The 21,546-nt window shown below is 43.9% G+C and overlaps 1 protein-coding gene across 3 annotated transcripts in view; it reads right to left on the reverse strand.

The window, feature by feature from the left end:
* Positions 1-18,000, reverse strand: part of LOC144949651 (histidine decarboxylase-like) — a 33,321-nt gene extending 15,321 nt beyond the window's left edge. For 2 of the 3 annotated variants that reach the window (XM_078879656.1, XM_078879640.1), the window contains exon 1: positions 17,895-18,000. In XM_078879656.1, coding sequence (XP_078735782.1) covers positions 17,895-17,922 — 28 coding nt within the window. In that variant the 5' untranslated portion in view covers positions 17,923-18,000. Of the gene's footprint in view, positions 1-15,782; positions 15,788-17,894 lie in introns of those variants that run through there. The other variant, XM_078879648.1, reaches the window with a different exon arrangement.
* Between the last annotated feature and the right edge of the window lie 3,546 nt (positions 18,001-21,546).

Genomic DNA, 21,546 nt, shown 5'->3' on the forward strand with positions numbered 1-21,546 from the left:
ATTTACTATAGCGGTATCTACCAACTCGATAGCAGTATCTACTATCACTACAGCAGTGTATACCGACTGAGGTGGTACCTGCTATCACTACAGCAGTGTATACTGCTGTGTTGGTACCTGTTATGATGACAGCAGTGCATATTGTGGTGGTGGTACCTGGTATGATAACAGCAGTACATACCGAGTGTGGTGGCACCTACTATGACGACAGAAGTACATACTGTCGTGGTGGTACCTGCTCTGATGAGAGCAGTACATACTATGGTGGTGGTACCTGCTATGATTACAGCAGTGCATATTGACTGTATTCATCATTCACCCTCACCATTCACCACTCACAACTCACCCTTACCACTCATCCTCACCACTCACCACTCCCAATCACTATTCACCATTCACCCTCACAACTCACCACTCACCAATCTCCCTCACCAATCTCCCTCAGCACTCACCCTCAGCACTCACCCTCAGCACTCACCCTCAGCACTCACCCTCAGCACTCACCCTCAGCACTCACCCTCAGCACTCACCCTCAGCACTCACCCTCAGCACTCACCCTCAGCACTCACCCTCAGCACTCACCCTCAGCACTCACCCTCAGCACTCACCCTCAGCACTCACCCTCAGCACTCACCCTCAGCACTCACCCTCAGCACTCACCCTCAGCACTCACCCTCAGCACTCACCCTCAGCACTCACCCTCAGCACTCACCCTCAGCACTCACCCTCAGCACTCACCCTCAGCACTCACCCTCAGCACTCACCCTCAGCACTCACCCTCAGCACTCACCCTCAGCACTCACCAATCACCACTCACCAATCACCACTCACCAATCACCACTCACCAATCACCACTCACCCTCACCACTCACTCTCACCACTAACCCTCACCACTAACCCTCACCACTAACCCTCACCACTCTCCCTCACCACTCACTCTCACCATTCAGCCTCACCACTCACCCTCACCACTCACCGTCACAACCACCACTCACCCTCACCACTCAACCTCACCCTCACTACTCGCCATTCATCCTCACCAATCACCACTGACCAATCACCACTCACCACTCTCCACTAACCCTCACCACTCACCCTCAAAACTAACCACTCTCTCACCACTCACCCTCACCACTCAGCACTCACCCTCACCACTCACCCTCACCACTCACCCTCACCACTCACCCCTCACCCATCACCACTCACAACCGCCACTCACCCTCACCACTCAACCTCACCACTCAACCTCACCCTCACCACTCAACCTCACCCTCACCACTCAACCTCACCCTCACCACTCAACCTCACCCTCACCACTCAACCTCACCCTCACCACTCAACCTCACCCTCACCACTCAACCTCACCCTCACCACTCACCCCTCACTAATCACCACTCACAACCGCCACTCACCCTCACCACTCACCCTCACCAATCACCACTCACCCCTCACACTCACCATTCACTACTCACCCTCACCACTCTCCCTCACCACTCTCCCTCACCACTCTCCCTCACCACTCTCCCTCACCACTCTCCCTCACCACTCTCCCTCACCACTCTCCCTCACCACTCTCCCTCACCACTCTCCCTCACCACTCTCCCTCACCACTCTCCCTCACCACTCTCCCTCACCACTCTCCCTCACCACTCACCAGTCACGCTCACCACTCACCCTCACTACTCACCACTGACCCTCACTCACCCTCACCGCTCACCACTCACCCTCACCACTCACCCTCACCACTCACCCTGACCACTCACCACTCATCCTCACCAATCACACCCTCACCAATCACCACTCACCCTCACTGCTCACCCTCACTGCTCACCCTCACCACTCACCCCTCACTAATCACCACTCACAACCGCCACTCACCCTCACCACTCACTACTCACCACTCATCCTCACCAATCACACCCTCACCACTCACCCCTCACTAATCACCACTCACAACCGCCACTCACCCTCACCACTCACTACTCACCACTCATCCTCACCAATCACCACTCACCCTCACCACTCACCCTCACCACTAACCCTCACCACTCACCTTCACCACTCACCAATCACCTCTCACAACCGTCACTCACCCTCACCACACCCTCACCACTCACAACAACCACTCACCCTCACTACTCACCCTCACCAATCACACCCTTACCCTCACCACTCACCCCTCACTAATCACCACTCACCCCTCACTAATCACCACTCACAACCGCCACTCACCCTCACCACTCACGCTCAACACTCACCCTCACCACTCATGCTCACCACTAACCCTCACCACTCACCTTCACCAATCACCTCTCACAACCGTCACTCACCCTCACCACTCACCCTCACCACTCACCCTCACCACTCACCCTCACCACTCACCCTCACCACTCACCCTCACAACAACCACTCACCCTCACTACTCACCCTCACCACTCATCCTCACCAATCACCACTAACCCTCACCATTCACCCTCACCGCTCACCACTCAACCTCACCACTCACGCTCACCCTCACCACTCACCCCTCACTAATCACCACTCACAACCGCCACTCACAACCGCCACTCACCCTCCCCACTCACCCTCCCCACTCACCCTCCCCACTCACCCTCACCAATCACCACTCACCCTCACCACTCTCCCTCACCACTCTCCCTCACCACTCTCCCTCACCACTCTCCCTCACCACTCTCCCTCACCACTCTCCCTCACCACTCTCCCTCACCACTCTCCCTCACCACTCTCCCTCACCACTCTCCCTCACCACTCTCCCTCACCACTCTCCCTCACCACTCTCCCTCACCACTCTCCCTCACCACTCTCCCTCACCACTCTCCCTCACCACTCTCCCTCACCACTCTCCCTCACCACTCTCCCTCACCACTCTCCCTCACCACTCACCAGTCACGCTCACCACTCACCCTCACTACTCACCACTGACCCTCACTCACCCTCACCGCTCACCACTCACCGCTCACCACTCACCCTCACCACTCACCCTCACCAATCACACCCTCACCAATCACCACTCACCCTCACTGCTCACCCTCACTGCTCACCCTCACTGCTCACCCTCACTCACCACTCACCCCTCACTAATCACCACTCACAACCGCCACTCACCCTCACCACTCACTACTCACCACTCATCCTCACCAATCACACCCTCACCACACACCCCACACTAATCACCACTCACAACCGCCACTCACCCTCACCACTCACTACTCATCCTCACCAATCACACCCTCACCACTCACCACTCACCCCTCACTAATCACCACTCAATCGCCACTCACCCTCACTAATCACACCCTCAACAATCACCACTCACCCTCACCACTCACGCTCACTCACCCTCACCACTCACACTCACCACTAACCCTCACCACTCACCTTCACCACTCACCAATCACCTCTCACAACCGTCACTCACCCTCACCCTCACCACTCACCCTCACCACTCGCCCTCACAACAACCACTCACCCTCACTACTCACCCTCACCACTCATCCTCACCAATCACACCCTCACCAATCACCACTCACCCTCACCATTCACCCTCACCGCTCACCACTCAACCTCACCACTCACGCTCACCCTCACCACTCACCCCTCACTAATCACCACTCACAACCGCCACTCACCCTCCCCACTCACCCTCCCCACTCACCCTCACCAATCACCACTCACCTCACCACTTACCACTCACCCTCACCCTCACCACTCACCCTCACCACTCGCCCTCACAACAACCACTCACCCTCACTACTCACCCTCACCACTCATCCTCACCAATCACACCCTCACCAATCACCACTCACCCTCACCACTCACCCTCACCACTCTCCCTCACCACTCACCAGTCACGCTCACCCCTCACCCCCACTACTCACCACTGACCCTCAACACTCACCCTCACCGCTCACCCTCACCACTCACCACTCACCCTGACCACTCACCACTCATCCTCACCAATCACACCCTCACCAATCACCAATCACCGCTCACCCTCACCGCTCACCCTCACCGCTCACCCTCACCGCTCACCCTCACCGCTCACCCTCACCGCTCACCCTCACTGCTCACCCTCACTGCTCACCCTCACTGCTCACCCTCACAGCTCACCCTCACTGCTCACCACTCACCACTCACGCTCACCCTCACCACTCACCCCTCACTAATCACCACTCACAACCGCCACTCACCCTCACCACTCACTACTCACCACTCATCCTCACCAATCACACCCTCAACAATCACCACTCACCACTCACGCTCAACACTCACCCTCACCACTCATGCTCACCACTAACCCTCACCACTCACCCTCACCACTCACTAATCACCTCTCACAACCGTCACTCACCCTCACCACTCACCCTCACAACAACCACTCACCCTCACTACTCACCCTCACCACTCATCCTCACCAATCGCACCCTCACCAATCACCCCTCACCGCTCACCACTCAACCTCACCACTCACGCTCACCCTCACCACTCACTAATCACCACTCACAACCGCCACTCACTCTCCCCACGCACCCTCACCACTCACCCTCACCCTCACCACTTACCACTCACCCCTTACCACTCACCCTCACCACTTACCACTCACCCTCACCACTTACCACTCACCCTCACCACTCACCCTCACCACTCACCCTCACCACTCACCCTCACCACTCACCCTCACCACTCACCCTCACCACTCACCCTCACCACTCACCACTCTCCCTCACCACTCTCCCTCACCACTCTCCCTCACCACTCTCCCTCACCACTCTCCCTCACCACTCTCCCTCACCACTCTCCCTCACCACTCTCCCTCACCACTCTCCCTCACCACTCTCCCTCACCACTCTCCCTCACCACTCTCCCTCACCACTCTCCCTCACCACTCTCCCTCACCACTCTCCCTCACCACTCTCCCTCACCACTCTCCCTCACCACTCTCCCTCACCACTCTCCCTCACCACTCTCCCTCACCACTCTCCCTTCACCACTCTCCCTCACCACTCTCCCTCACCACTCTCCCTCACCACTCTCCCTCACCACTCTCCCTCACCACTCTCCCTCACCACTCTCCCTCACCACTCTCCCTCACCACTCTCCCTCACCACTCTCCCTCACCACTCTCCCTCACCACTCTCCCTCACCACTCTCTCTCACCACTCTCCCTCACCACTCTCCCTCACCACTCTCCCTCACCACTCTCCCTCACCACTCTCCCTCACCACTCTCCCTCACCACTCTCCCTCACCACTCTCCCTCACCACTCTCCCTCACCACTCTCCCTCACCAGTCACGCTCACCAGTCACGCTCACCACTCACCACTCACGCTCACCACTCACCCTCACTACTCACCCTAACCACTCACCACTCACCCTAACCACTCACCACTCACCCTCAACACTCACCACCACCACTCACCCTATTCCCGTTTTAAAAACTTACGTGTCGCCAAGTATGCTTGACATTTTGAACAGACACACACATTCACTAATTTCGCTTTTGACATTTAACATACAAAACGTCAGCTTGTACTACTACTACTGTCATCATAGCAGGTACCACCACCACAGTGATGGTGAGTGGTGAGGGTGAGTAGTGAGCGGTGAGGGTGAGAGTGAGTGGTGAGAGTGAGTGGTGAGTAGTGGTGAGGGTGAGTAGTAAGGGTGAGTGGTGAGGAAGAGTGGTGATGGAGAGGGGTGAGTGGTGGGGGTGAGTGGTGAAGGAGAGGGGTGAGTAGTGAGGGTGAGTGGTTAGGGTGAGTGGTGATGGGTGAGTGGTGAGGATGAGTGGTGGGAATGAGTGGTGAGTGGTGAGGGTGAGTGGTTAGGGTGATTAGTGAGTAGTGAGGGTGAGTGGTGAGTAGTGAGGGTGAGGGGTGAGTAGTGAGGGTGAGTGGTAAGCGTGAGTGGTATGGGTGAGTGGTGGTGGTGAGGGTGAGTGGTGAGGGTGATTGGTGAGGGAGAGTGGTGAGGGTAAGTAGTGAGGAATAGTGGTGAGGGTGAGTTGTGAGGGTAAGTGGTGAGTGTGAGTGGTGAGTGTGAGTGGTCAGTGATAGTGTGTGGTGAGTGATAGTGAGTGAGGGAGAGTGGTGAGGGAGAGTAGTGAAGGTGTATATATTTTTGCCTATGATGACAGCAGTACATGCTGACGTTTTGTATATTAAATGTAAAAGCTAAATGTGTGAATGTGTGTGTCTGTTGGAAATGTTAAGCAAACTTGGCGACACGTAAGTATATTAAACGGGAATAGGGCGATTCTAAAGGAATCCACAACCTTCGATGATTCCTTTGCGCAATTCAAAGAATCGATTCCTGGCGCGTAGGAGGTTTACATTTTTAATTACAGAGTTTTATTTTCATTGGTGTGTTATGTTTAAAAGTTTTCAGGAGTTTTTAATTATATTTTTGCCCCGATCAACGCCGGATATTTCCCATTCGTAGCAGTTTATATCAACTCTATAACCAACTTATATTAAACGGGAATAAGCCGATTCTAAAGGAGTCCACAGACAACCTTTGATTCCTTTGCGCAATTCAGAGAATCGATTCTTGGCGCGGTCGGTTTTAAATTTAAAATTACACAGTTGTATTTTCATTGGTATGTTATGTTTTAAAGTTTTCAGAAGATTTTAAATGTATTTTTCCCCTGGGCAACGCTGGGTATATCGAGTTTATAGCACAAAGTCTTCGCCTGACAAGTGTGGGGTGTCGAGGCCTAGAAAAGTAATTTGGTCAATGACTGGCTAGAATACAGGATTTTAAGGAATAGATGCGTCAAAAAAATACGGCATACAAAAAATGACTACTTCTCTTCCACTCTCCTTGAATCTCATGGAAATGCCAGGATTTTCTGGAAAACAATCAAATGTATCGAAAAGGCATCCAAAACAGATAATCTGCTCGTTCAGCTTAACCGAAATGGGCAATATTTTTCAGATCCCCAAAAAATAGTTGACAATTTTAACCTTCATTTTTCTGAAGCTGGTACCCTATTTGATCATGTATTGGGAGTCACCCCTGCTCATGCAAATTCCTACACCCCTATCCAAACATTAAGCGAATTTAGTTTTCAGCCAATCCACGAAAGTAATGTTCTGAAACAACTGTCCTACCTCAAAGGGTCTTCCTCTACCGGAGCAGATAGTATTCCCGTCTTTGCTCTACTAACTGTTGGTCACCTAATATACAAACCTATAGCCCATATTTTCAACCTGTCCATCAAAGAAGCATCAGTTCCTCTAGATTGGAAACATTCCTATGTTCGTCCACAAAGGGGGCCTTAAAGATGATCCAAATAACTACCGACTTATCTCAATTTTGTCCCCGTTGATGAAAATTTTAGAAAAATTATTGAACTACCAAATTAGCAGTTTCCTGTCCGCCAACAATCTATTACATCTAAAACAATCTGGGTTCCGAAAAAAATACAGCACCACATCTGCTGCATTAGACTCTCTGAATCACATTTACAGTAGCCTTGATAATAAGCAGTACTGCGCCTGTCTTTTTCTTGACTTGTCCAAAGCTTTTGATACAGTAGACCACAACATCCTGCTTAGTAAAATAAGTTGCCTCGGTTTTTCCGAAAACACAGTAGAATGGTTAAAAAATTACCTCTTTTCTCGCACTTAAACTGTATTCACAGATGGTTGGAGGTCAAACAGTGTTAAGATAACAAAAGGGGTTCCACAGGGTTCCATTCTCGGCCCCCTCTTGTTCTCTCTTTATGTAAATGACTTGGGCACTGAACTGGATTATTCCAGGGTTAATCTTTTTGCAGATGACACGGTGATGATTACTGCTGGCCACTCTCCAGATGACGTGATTGCTAAGCTTCAAAGTGATTTCAACAAACTACAACATCAGCTAGTGGCTCTTAAACTAGTCCTAAACCCTGCCAAAACCAAGGTGCTATGCTTCTCACCAAGACTAAAGCGGGAAGTTCTTTTCCCCCAATTACATTCCTTAAATAATGATCAAATAGAGCAAGTCAAGATCTATAAGTATCTTGGGGTCATCCTGGATTCAAAACTGAATTTTGAAGATCACGTTGATTATATTGGGAAAAAGACAAAAATAAAAATTGGTTTTCTATATCGACACAAGCACTGCTTCCCCCCTATGTTCCGTTTGGAATTGATAAAAGCTACCATACTGCCTCTACTTGATTACTGTGACATTGTGTATAAATCAGCCCCAAGTACTGTACTGAAGAAGCTTGACTCAATGTATCACTCGGCTTTAAGATTTGCATTGAACTGCCCATATAGGACTCACCACTGTGATCTCTACATTGGGTCAAACTTAACATCTCTGAATGTTCGACGGCTTGTGCACCAGATCTTATTTATTCATGATGTACTTGCAAAAAATCCGCAGATTACCTGCTGGATCTCATCTCTGTTTCAAAGAACAAATTTGACCTAAGGTCTACACTCATTTACCAGCTTAACATTCCCTATTGCCGTACATATACTGGAGGAAGGGCCTTTGCTATTGATGCCCCCAGGGTCTGGAATGCTGTTGCCAATAAATTGAAACTTGAGTCACTACCTATGAGATCTTCACTCAAAACTGCTCTAGAGGAGTTGTACACCCCTAGCTGCCAGTGCTATTCAGTGGCCTAAAACAAAATGTTTCGCTCCGGATGATCGATACAAAGTATGACCTGTGTTTTGATTTAGTGTGCTGATCTTAAAGGTGCATTGAAAAATTATAATACTCCCATTGATGCTCCTGCTGTTGTGGAGTGGCTCATGCAGCCAGCTATGGCTGCAAGGTTTTGGTTGTACATGTTTATGCCATTTATTGTGAAAATTCCATCACAGTTCCTATAATTGCTTTTTCATTGCTTTCATGGCTTTATTTTGGTGATTTTCGAAAAGTGTATTGGTTTAGCCATGTTTGTTTGTTGTAGTACAGAGTTAGACTGATGGCCTTAATCTAAGTTGTCTTATGGTTGTTGTTGTTGTTTGACTTGCATCCCACTGGGATTTTTGCACACAGCGTTGGTGTACGGTGTTTTTTTCTGCAATATTTTGCAGTCTTTTCTTGGATTTTCTGTTTGCACTTAGTCACATATTCACTTTCTGATATTTTTTGTTCATGTTTTTGTTTGTTGTTTGTTGTGGTTGCACCCGATTCAAGAGCCCAATGGCTCACAGGGCTATACCTAATAAATGAACTTGAACCGTGCAGAGCCTTCGGCCTCGCCTAGATTGCCCACCCGGCCGAGGCTGGGTGCTTGGGCCGCTACCCCCCCCCCCCCCGCGCTACAATAATACTGTCTAATCGCTATATTTTATTATCTACCGACCCTATAATAGTAATTGCACACATTGGGGTGGGGGGGGGAGTGAAGAGGACGTGAAACTTGAATTTACCTCAGCGTCGCGTGTTAATGCGTGTGCATATTTTTTACGGGAATTAAAAATGGCGTTGCTGCCCGTTGCCAGGGGCAACCGCCCGTTGCCAGGGGCCAACCGCCCGTTGCCAGGTGCAGCCGCCTTCGCGCATGCGCAACGGCGTGCTTCGTCACATGCCGGTCGGCAGTAGTAAATAAATAAAGAGAAATCGCACTAAATCGATAAATGGTCCGATTTAATGTTTAGAGACGAAAAATCGGAAATGCCTATGTTCATCGCGGGGCCGGGGGCGTGCCCAAGGGCAAAATTTAATCTCGTCGAACCCCACGGTCCGAGAGCCAAATCCCCCGGAAGCGAGCGTACGCAGACGGTCAGACGGACGGACAGACAGACAGACAAAAAGTGACGTTTATAGGTTAGATGTAAAGCATATTCAAGAGTTGCCCTTAAGCATGACTCTTGAGATAATTAATTACGATAATACACGTTAGCTATCCTGGTTACCATTGAAACTGACAAGCTATACTGTAACCCACAAGCATTATACAGCACAGTACGCTCCTGTATACTATAATACAAATACATTAACACATTTGTAATGCTCGTAATAAAAATGCGCGTTGCTGAAAGAACGTAATTTATTGCGTATATGACAATAATGTAAATAAGTATAAATAGCGTTTTAAATAATGGGGCACTTAATGTATTTGCCGTCATCCTGCAATATAACTTTGCTGAATGATCAACATGCAGTCCACGATGCAATACATTAGTTCGAACATATCTCGGGAAAACATGACGTATCTAAAATGTTGCCTCAGAGAAGATAGATTGAGAAGCGAGCACAACTACCTCTGTAGTAAATGTTATTGAGAACAAATAAAGTACTGTACAGTGGTTCATTCATGGAGTTCCGTTCATTCATATAACTCTTCAGTTCATTAATGAAGTTAATCACTTAAAAATCTGCCTTGTAACTGTACTTAAACCTACCACAACATGTGCTCAAAACCCAGTAAATATGCAACGTTGGGCCATCGTTGACGCAACGTTCCTTATTTAATGGCTACAATCCTATGCAGGTGTTGATGCAATCCGGAGGATTGTGGCATCAGTTGCATATTATGACTACTGATGGTTGTCAGATATGCGGGTTAATATTAATGATGTATGACATGTGATTATGAAATGTTCAGTCCAAACTGGATGCCAAAAGAAAATTCATTCTGAATATGACGCAACGCAGAAGAGTTTCTGATGATTGGACAAGGGCACTGTGATACCATTCACATCATCAGTACAAAACAATAGGATGGACCTTAATACTTTGTAGATATGTACATTTGCAAAGTTTATACTAACTACATGTTTCTATTATACAAATGATGGACAGGAATACAGTATAAATACTAAAGCCGATTTCAGACTGATGATAACTATTTTCTGTTGACTTTTTTTCTTCAGAATTTACAGGATTTTACCAATTCACTTATGTATGTTAATCATGGCCGGTAATCGAGCTCAGTTCACCCGTGTCAAAAGTACGTTTAAACGCTCGTGTTATAGATTAACAATTCAAAAAAATTTGGACCTATTACATTTTCCTGAGGATGTTCGGAAGGCAGTGTCATTAACGAATGTGATTAGAATTTGCATAATCTTTGGTTTGGAGTTTTAACGAAGTAAAATGTCTTTCATTTCTTCATTTTGTACCTCTGTTGTGTTGTCTTGTGTACTGTAATTTTTTTTTACAATGTCAATTTATAAAATGTACAAAAGTGTTCTGAATTGCCACTGTAAATTCGCACCTCCGATTAGCACGTATAGTGCTAAAGAAGTTCAACATACATACAATTGCAACAGTGGTTATTTTAAAATTCTTACCCATGTGCCCGTATTTATTGATGCTTTCCCATTTCTCTCGTTCCAAATGTTAACACTGATGTGATTATAGACTCTTTCCAAGTTGTGGATGTAAACCTTACTTTACAGGATAGGTTACCAATTACATCTTGTATGCACCCATAAGTCCAAGCATATTTTATGCATCATTACCAAGCACTATAAATCGTTAAAAGTACTGTATACCCATGTACAATAATCACCATAAAATACTACATCAACTTCCATGTAAATCAAATACGTATTGTAAACTTGACAACACTGTAATGCCCGTGTTGTACCTTAAATGCTTTTTTTTCTTTAATGCTGTACTGCCATTGTTTTGCCCTTAGAAATTACACTTTTGGTCTCGATAGATTCCAAACTGTTATAGAGGACATCGAAGCATGGAGAGAAAAAACCCAAGCAACTTGTTACACGTTTGGGAAATACCACAACTTAAGTTTGGCTAATTAGTGCCATGCTTATTTAGAGACATCAACTCACCTCGAACTTTTTACTCCTCGGCGTCCATGGCTGTGGCAGGCTGGTGCTGATGTAGATGCCGATTTGCTAAGTTGGAGACTACACTTCAACTCATCTTCTTGGTTCTTTCGGTAAAGTCACGTAGAAGGGAAGTAATAAAATAATAAAAATAAAATATCATAAAATAATTCTCACGATGTTTCGGCCACAACACAAGCAGCCGTCCTCAGGTGAAGACCAGTTCTGTCGAGGCGACAGCGTCTAAATGAAACACTACCACGCTTGGAGCGTCTATTTAAGCTGGGTTGGAAGGGGGGGGAAATGTGCCTTGACAAAAGAATCTGCATATCAAGAGGAATATAGCATATTTATGAGAAATGCAGGAATGCGAATAGTGCTAATTTGTGAAATGTGTAGGAGGTGGGCGGGGGGTTTTCAAAGTCATATTATGCCTATGCATTATGCAGGATTAGCAGCATCAAAGGGAGGGGGTAGGGGTAGCATTAATAAAGGGAAGGAATGTTAATAGTATGTAGCTGCAGTAACTAAACAACCACGTAAAAAGCTAAAGTATAAACTACATAGTATCATCAGTATGCTAAATATACTCTCAATAAGCTGAGCTACCAACCGTAAGCAATACATTACAATTCTAGATCGCAAAAAATATAATGTGCTTCCAGCTAAACTTTTAAAACGTTTTCCTTATATCACACGGGTCTATCCCGTACTATATGTTGCCATAGACAACCCCAACATTAAATTGTATACTGTATTACTATACACTACCCTATGTCTTAGAATAATACATAGTGTAATATTACACTATGTATTATGCTAAATATACTCTCAATAAGCTGAGCTACCAACCGTAATATTACACTATGTATTATTCTACCCACCCAACTGTATACCAAACTGCTGTATATTCACTATACAATTAGGATACTATATACTACCTTATATATTGTATTAAACATTATACTTTAATACTATTTATTATTATACACTATACCATTGACCGTCGCGTGAAAGGTACTAAGAGGAAGCAACGAAATATGTCAATGGGAGAGTGGTGATATTTCGTTGCTTCCTCTTAGTACCTTTCACGCGACGGTCAATGGTATAGTGTATGATAATAAATAGTATTAAAGTGTAATGTTTAATACAATGTATAAGGTAGTATATAGTATCGTAATTGTATAGTGAATATACAGCAGTGTGGTATACAGTTGGGTGGGTAGAATAATACATAGTGTAATATTACACTATGTATTATTGTAAGACATAGGGTAGTGTATAGTAATACAGTATACAATTTAATGTTGGGGTTGTCTATGGCAACATATAGTACGGGATAGACCCGTGTGATGTAAGGAAAAAGTTTAAAAATTTTAGCTGGAAGCACATTATATTTTTTGCGACCTAGAATTGTAATGTATTGCTTACGGTTGGTAGCTCAGCTTATTGAGAGTATATTTAGCATACTGATAATACTATGTAGTTTATACTTTTTACGTGGTTGTTTAGTTACTGCAGCTACATACTATTAACATTCCTTCCCTTTATTAATGCTACACCTACCCCCTCCCTTTGATGCTGCTAATCCTGCATAATGCATTGGCATAATATGACTTTGAAAACCCCCCGCCCACCTCCAACACATTTCACAAATTAGCACTATACGCATTCCTGCATTTCTCATAAATATGCTAAATTCCTCTTGATATGCAGATTCTTTTGTCAAGGCACATTTTCCCCCCCTTCCAACCCAGCTTAAATAGACGCTCCAAGCGTGGTAGTGTTTCATTTAGGCGCTATCGCCTCGACAGAACTGGTCTTCACCTGAGGACGGCTGCTTGTGTTGTGGCCGAAACGTCGTGAGAATTATTTTATTATATTTTATTTTTATTATTTTATTACTTCCCTTCTATGTGACTTTACCGAAAGAACCAAGAAGATGAATCCCTGCAGTCACGAAAGCTTTAAATAGAAATTACACTTCAACTGTTGTGCTGTTGAACAGACTGGTAAACCTAGATTAATTGTAATGTGAGGGTATAGCCTCACATTAAAATGTTGCCCTTAAACATGACTCTTGAGATAATTATTTACGATCATACACGTTAGCTATCCTGGTTACCATTGAAACTGACAAGCTATACTGTAATCCACAAGCATTATACAGCACAGTACGCTCCTGTATAATATAATACAAATACATAACACATTTGTAATGCTCGTAATAAAAATGCGCGTTGCTGAAAGAACGTAATTTATTGCGTATATGACAATAATGTAAATAAGTATAACTAGCTTTTTAAATAATGGGGCACTTAATGTATTTGCCGTCATCCTGCAATATAACTTTGCTGAATGATCAACATGCAGTCCACGATGCAATACATTAGTTCGAACATATCTCGGGAAAACATGACGTATCTAAAATGCTGCCTCAGAGAAGATAGATTGAGAAGCGAGCACAACTACCTCTGTAGTAAATGTTATTGAGAACAAATAAAGTACTGTACAGTGGTTCATTCATGGAGTTCCTTTCATTCATATAACTCTTCAGTTCATTAATGAAGTTAATCACTTAAAAATCTGCCTTGTAACTGTACTTAAACCTACCACAACATGTGCTCAAAACCCAGTAAATATGCAACGTTGGGCCATCGTTGACGCAACGTTCCTTATTTAATGGCTACAATCCTATGCAGGTGTTGATGCAATCCGGAGGATTGTGGCATCAGTTGCATATTATGACTACTGATGGTTGTCAGAAACGCTGGTTAATATTAATGATGTATGACATGTGATTATTAAATGTTCAGTCCAAACTGGATACCAAAAGAAAATTTATTCTGAATATGACGCAACGCAGAAGAGTTTCTGATGATTGGACAAGGGCACTGTGATACCATTCACATCATCAGTACAAAACAATAGGCTGGACCTTAATACTTTGTAGATATGTACATTTGCAAAGTTTATACTAACTACATGTTTCTATTATACAAATGATGGACAGGAATACAGTATAAATACTAAAGCCGATTTCAGACTGATGATAACTATTTTCTGTTGACATTTTTTTTCAGAATTTACATGATGTTATCAATCCACTTATGTATGTTAATCATGGCCGGTAATGGAGCTCAGTTCGTCCGTGTTAAAAGTACGTTTAAACGCCCGTGTTATAGATGAACAATTCAAAAAAATTTGGACCTATTACATTTTCCTGAGGATGTTCGGAAGGCAGTGTCATTAACGAATGTGATTAGAATTTGCATAATCTTTGGTTTGGAGTTTTAACCAAGTAAAATGTCTTTCATTTCTTCATTTTGTACCTCTGTTGTGTTGTCTTGTGTACTGTAATTTTTTGTTTGTTTACAATGTCAATTTATAAAATGTACAATAGTGTACTGAATTGCCACTGTAAATTCGCACCTCCGATTAGCATGTATAGTGCTAAAGAAGTTCAACATACATACAATTGCAACACTGCTTATTTTAAAATTCTTACCCATGTGCCCGTATTTATTCATGCTTTCCCATTTCTCTCGTTACAAATGTTAACCCTGATGTGATTATAGACTCTTTCCAAGTTGTGGATGTAAACCTTACTTTACAGGATAGGTTAACAATTACATCTTGTATGCACCCATAAGTCCAAGCATATTTTACGCATAATTTCCATCCACTATAAATCGTTAAAAGTACTGTATACCCATGTACAATAATCACCATAAAATACTACATCAACTTCCATGTAAATCAAATACGTATTGTAAACTTGATAATACTGTAATGCCCGTGTTGTACCTTAAATGCTTTTTTTCTTTAATGCTGTACTGCCATTGTTTTGCCCTTAGAAATTACACTTTTGGTCTCGATAGATTCCAAACTGTTATACAGGACATCAAAGCATGGAGAGAAAAAACCCAAGCAACTTGTTACACGTTTGGGAAATACCACAACTTAAGTTTGGCTAATTAGTGCCATGCTTATTTAGAAACATCAACTCACCTCGAACTTTGAAATCCTCGGCGTCCATGGCTGTGGCAGGCTGATGTTGATGTAGATGCCGAGTTGCTAAGTTGGAGACTACACTTCAACTGTTGCGCTGTTGAACAGACTGCTAAACTCAGATTAATTGTAATGTGAGGGTATAGCCTCACATTACAATGTTGCCCTTAAGCATGACTCTTGAGATAATTATTTACGATCATACACGTTAGCTATCCTGGTTACCATTCAAACTGACAAGCTATACTGTAATCCACAAGCATTATACAGCACAGTACGCTCCTGTATAATATAATACAAATACATAACACATTTGTAATGCTCGTAATAAAAATGCGCGTTGCTGAAAGAACGTAATTTATTGCGTATATGACAATAATGTAAATAAGTATAAATAGCTTTATAAATAATGGGGCACTTAATGTATTTGCCGTTATCCTGGAATATAACTTTGCTGAATGATCAACATGCAGTCCACGATGCAATACATTAGTTCGAACATATCTCGGGAAAACATGACGTATCTAAAATGCTGCCTCAGAGAAGATAGATTGAGAAGCGAGCACAACTACCTCTGTAGTAAATGTTATTTAGAACAAATAAAGTACTGTACAGTGGTTCATTCATGGAGTTCCTTTCATTCATATAACTCTTCAGTTCATTAATGAAGTTAATCACTTAAAAATCTGCCTTGTAACTGTACTTAAACCTACCACAACATGTGCTCAAAACCCAGTAAATATGCAACGTTGGTCCATCGTTGACGCAACGTTCCTTATGTAATGGCTACAATCCTATGCAGGTGTTGATGCAATCCGGAGGATTGTGGCATCAGTTGCATATTATGACTACTGATGGTTGTCAGAAACGCTGGTTAATATTAATGATGTATGACATGTGATTATGAAATGTTCAGTCCAAACTGGATGCCAAAAGAAAATTTATTCTGAATATGACGCAACGCAGAAGAGTTTCTGATGATTGGACAAGGGCACTGTGATACCATTCACATCATCAGTACAAAACAATAGGATAGACCTTAATACTTTGTAGATATGTACATTTGCAAAGTTTATACTAACTACATGTTTCTATTATACAAATGATGGACAGGAATACAGTATAAATACTAAAGCCGATTTCAGACTGATGATAACTATTTTCTGTTGACATTTTTTTTCAGAATTTACATGATGTTATCAATCCACTTATGTATGTTAATCATGGCCGGTAATGGAGCTCAGTTCGTCCGTGTTAAAAGTACGTTTAAACGCCCGTGTTATAGATGAACAATTCAAAAAAATTTGGACCTATTACATTTTCCTGAGGATGTTCGGAAGGCAGTGTCATTAACGAATGTGATTAGAATTTGCATAATCTTTGGTTTGGAGTTTTAACCAAGTAAAATGTCTTTCATTTCTTCATTTTGTACCTCTGTTGTGTTGTCTTGTGTACTGTAATTTTTTGTTTGTTTACAATGTCAATTTATAAAATGTACAATAGTGTACTGAATTGCCACTGTAAATTCGCACCTCCGATTAGCATGTATAGTGCTAAAGAAGTTCAACATACATACAATTGCAACAGTGCTTATTTTAAAAATCTTACCCATGTGCCCGTATTTATTCATGCTTTCCCATTTCTCTCGTTACAAATGTTAACCCTGATGTGATTATAGACTCTTTCCAAGTTGTGGATGTAAACCTTACTTTACAGGATAGGTTAACAATTACATCTTGTATGCACCCATAAGTCCAAGCATATTTTACGCATAATTTCCATCCACTATAAATCGTTAAAAGTACTGTATACCCATGTACAATAATCACCATAAAATACTACATCAACTTCCATGTAAATCAAATACGTATTGTAAACTTGATAATACTGTAATGCCCGTGTTGTACCTTAAATGCTTTTTTTTCTTTAATGCTGTACTGCCATTGTTTTGCCCTTAGAAATTACACTTTTGGTCTCGATAGATTCCAAACTGTTATAGAGGACATCAAAGCATGGAGAGAAAAAACCCAAGCAACTTGTTACACGTTTGGGAAATACCACAACTTAAGTTTGGCTAATTAGTGCCATGCTTATTTAGAAACATCAACTCACCTCGAACTTTGTACTCCTCGGCGTCCATGGCTGTGGCAGGCTGATGTTGATGTAGATGCCGAGTTGCTAAGTTGGAGACTACACTTCACCTGTTGCGCTGTTGAACAGACTGGTAAACTCAGATTAATTGTAATGTGAGGGTATAACCGGGGGGTTGAATGATCACACCTCGTTACGATGATTGGCTCTACCGGTCCTGGCCCATAGCCAATGGGGAGAAGTCTAGGGGCGTGGCCCTGACATAATGGGAAGGTGACATCTGCAAGTAGAGGATTGGATCTGCTGGCTTTAGTCACAGCCAATGGGGGGACGAGTCAGGGGCGTGGTCCTGGGATCGTACGATGGAGTCTGGAAGATTCCATGGAGGTTAACCAGGACTGGTGGAAAGGTACCACGTGACCCGGGTATTAAAAGGGGTGGAGACGGACAACACGTGGTCAGATCTGGAACTAACGAAGAGGCCACACTGGAGCGGGGGTCCAGGCCTGCCACGTGGCAGCACGAGTCTCTCTCTTCCTCTCACGCTGTCTGTTAGCAGCGTGAAGGAGTAAGACAGGAGTGGAATTTATATGAAGGAGTGTTGTGAATGAAAGACAAATAAAGACCCTGATTCCAGAAGTCGCTTCCACGACCTTTATTACATAATTATATAATTATAGAACGAGCAGCTGTTGACGTGCAGTGGGGGCGGTCGTTGTGGTCTGAGAAAATGTCATGCCCATGTATTTCCCGTGTCCATTTTATATTTGACAAAATAAATAATGAATGCTCGGTATTGTAGGTTAAGGTACGAGCACATATTCCATAGAAATAGTACCAGAACGTTTGTTGTTCTTGCGTGACATTCCAGGATTAAATAGCTAAACATCGTTCGTTCCAGCAATTTACATGAAGACACGATCTTCTAAACTCTATGGTGTCCATTGAAACAGAAACTTATAACGAATTAGGTTGGAAAAACAAATTTGTATAAATGAATACAACTGAATTTTGGATCAGAGTTATAAATACGACCAAATAATGAAAATACGTGAATCAGTCAATGTTGACTGAAGTTTTGTTTAGAATTCATTTAACTCCATATATATAAAAGGCAAAGTTGCGAATGTGTGTCTGTTCAAAATGTTTAGCGTACTTCCCGACATGCAACAAACTGGAAATTTGCCATGTGGGTACTTTCCAAACTGTACACCATGCAAAAATTATAAATATATACTTTTTGGGGGGGGGGGGGGGGAGCTCAATAATGCATATATTTTTGCACGGCAAGTGATCTGTGACGTCAAATCTGTCACGTGACCCACGCATGTGGAAGCGTAACGTATTGTAGTGTAGTGGTTAGCGCGTTGCGCTACGAACCAGGCCACCCGAGTTCGATTCCCGCACACGGCCACCACCGGTGACGATTATTTGTACCGGTACTGGGTCTCCCCTAGGTCGACTCAACCTCAAACGAGTAACTGGTGTGGCGTGTGAACATCGCCACTGGGGAGACAAAGGCGGGCCGGGCGTGGTGAATCCAAGTGCCGGGCGAAGCCGGGTAGTAAAGCTAGTGAAATATAAAGTTTAGTTAGCAGCGACTTCTGATTTGTCATTTGGAGAAATTTCACAAAAATGTCAGATTAACTAGGATTGCTCACAATTATGAATTCATTACATTATACAAAATATAGAGAAATCAAATTAATTCATTATTTTTTGACAAGTACTGTACATTCAATCACCAGTTATAGTCTGTTCCCCAATACATTAATAACAATATTATGCCCATCACCACATTGGTAGAATATTTGATACATTTAATGTGTTTGTCGCACAAATATATAGTTCATTATTCACAATAATACTAAAAGCTGTGGAAAAAGGAACACTCGTGGACACAGCTTTATAATCAACTTTCGTTTTTCTGCACTTACATTCTACTGGGCTACATTAACCACAGCGTAAATATTTTATACTGAAACTCCTGAATCTTATCCGAGGCCGTGTTATACATGTTTTCTATTATCCATACTATCCAAGTGATCTGTGCTATTTCCTATTATCAATCCACTATCATTAATATCCGAGCCATTGCACTGCTTGGAAGTGAAAGTAAATCCTAATTATTCATGTTTATTTGTGGATAGGGAATCAGACTCTTTCTTTAGACTGGAGGAATGTGATGAGCTATGAAGCTCTTTTTCATGGACGTCCAGTAAGTCGATAATTGTTTTTTTACCCTTCTATCTGGCAACAAAACTGACACCTTTTTACAAGGAGTCATGTTTGCATAGACCGCAATACCTGCAGTCATAATACAAACAAAAGACATAACTCTGATAATGTGCACTGTCCTTGAAGTTGATTGGTCCACACCCGAGACAGCTTTCCTTAGAGCCTAGTCTCACATGGGTTGGACCAGATGACGCCAAAAGGCGCACAACTCAAAGACAATGCACCATCAGAGTATGAGAGCTCGGGGCAAGCATCTACACTATGGGAACCTCATTTGCCAGTAAAAATATGATAATTGGTTTTTTACCCTTCTATCTGGCAACAAAACTGACACCTTTTTACAAGGAGTCATGTTTGCATAGACCGCAATACCTGCAGTCATAATACAAACACAAGACATAACTCTGATAATGTGCACTGTCCTTGAAGTTGATTGGTCCACACCCGAGACAGCTTTCCTTAGAGCCTAGTCTCACATGGGTTGGACCAGATGACGCCAAAAAGTTGTCCACCAGATGAATATTGAGGGTCGACACTTTTCTTAATTTCGCGTGGGCTCACGCCGTACGTGTCCACCTTGCTCCATTCCTCTCCCAGAAAGGCTACAATCGCCCCGCCTCTCTCGATGACGTCACCGCTCTCTCTTTTCTCGTGATGTCATTCTGATATTCTACCCTTAAATCACGCGTGTATTTCTACCCTCGGATCACGTAAGTATCAATACTACATCAAGTCCTCCCCCCCTTCTGAAAAAAAGTCGTCCTCGACTAAATACAACCCGGTTCGGCGTCTTCTTTCACGCTCCATTTTCTCTGAACCCTCTCTAGTCCTTGATGGGTTGATGGATCTGCTATTTGCGTGACGACACGGTGTGGCCTCATCACCTCCTCATGGGCTCTTATGCTCTTCGCAATCCACAAGGAGGTCTGCTTGTCCTCATCATTGACTGGCTAAACTATTCTTAAGGCCTGTGCCAGTGCTAAAATTTGCTCAGCAACCATAAAGTCCAAGGCCCCCGCACCCAGGCCCAAGAAAGCAGCCAGGGCCATGAGAGCGCTTCTGTGGGCCAAGGTTGATCCCCCCTTCTTCCCACCGACTGTGAACTTGCACCTGACCATGTCATTTAGAATCTTTACTCAGAATCTTTATTTATCCTGGAGGAGTTTATTACACTGAATTCCACCAGCAGAGCCAATCACGGTTGCAATGGCAGTTGCATATTTGTCAGTTGCATTGCCTCGCATGTACACACTACATTGTTCAGATTTAAACTGAACGTTGGTTATAAGAATATGTTTGACCCTTTCTGGCAATAAAACAGGTGTTAAGATGTTTAAACACCAAACTGAAACCTTTTGCAAGGAATCATGTCTGCATTAACCAGATATTACCACAGTTTGGTGTTTATACATCTTCACACCTGTTTTATTGCCGG

The sequence above is a fragment of the Lampetra fluviatilis genome, chromosome 3 (assembly GCF_964198595.1).
Source record: "Lampetra fluviatilis chromosome 3, kcLamFluv1.1, whole genome shotgun sequence".
NCBI classification, from domain to species: domain Eukaryota; kingdom Metazoa; phylum Chordata; class Hyperoartia; order Petromyzontiformes; family Petromyzontidae; genus Lampetra; species Lampetra fluviatilis.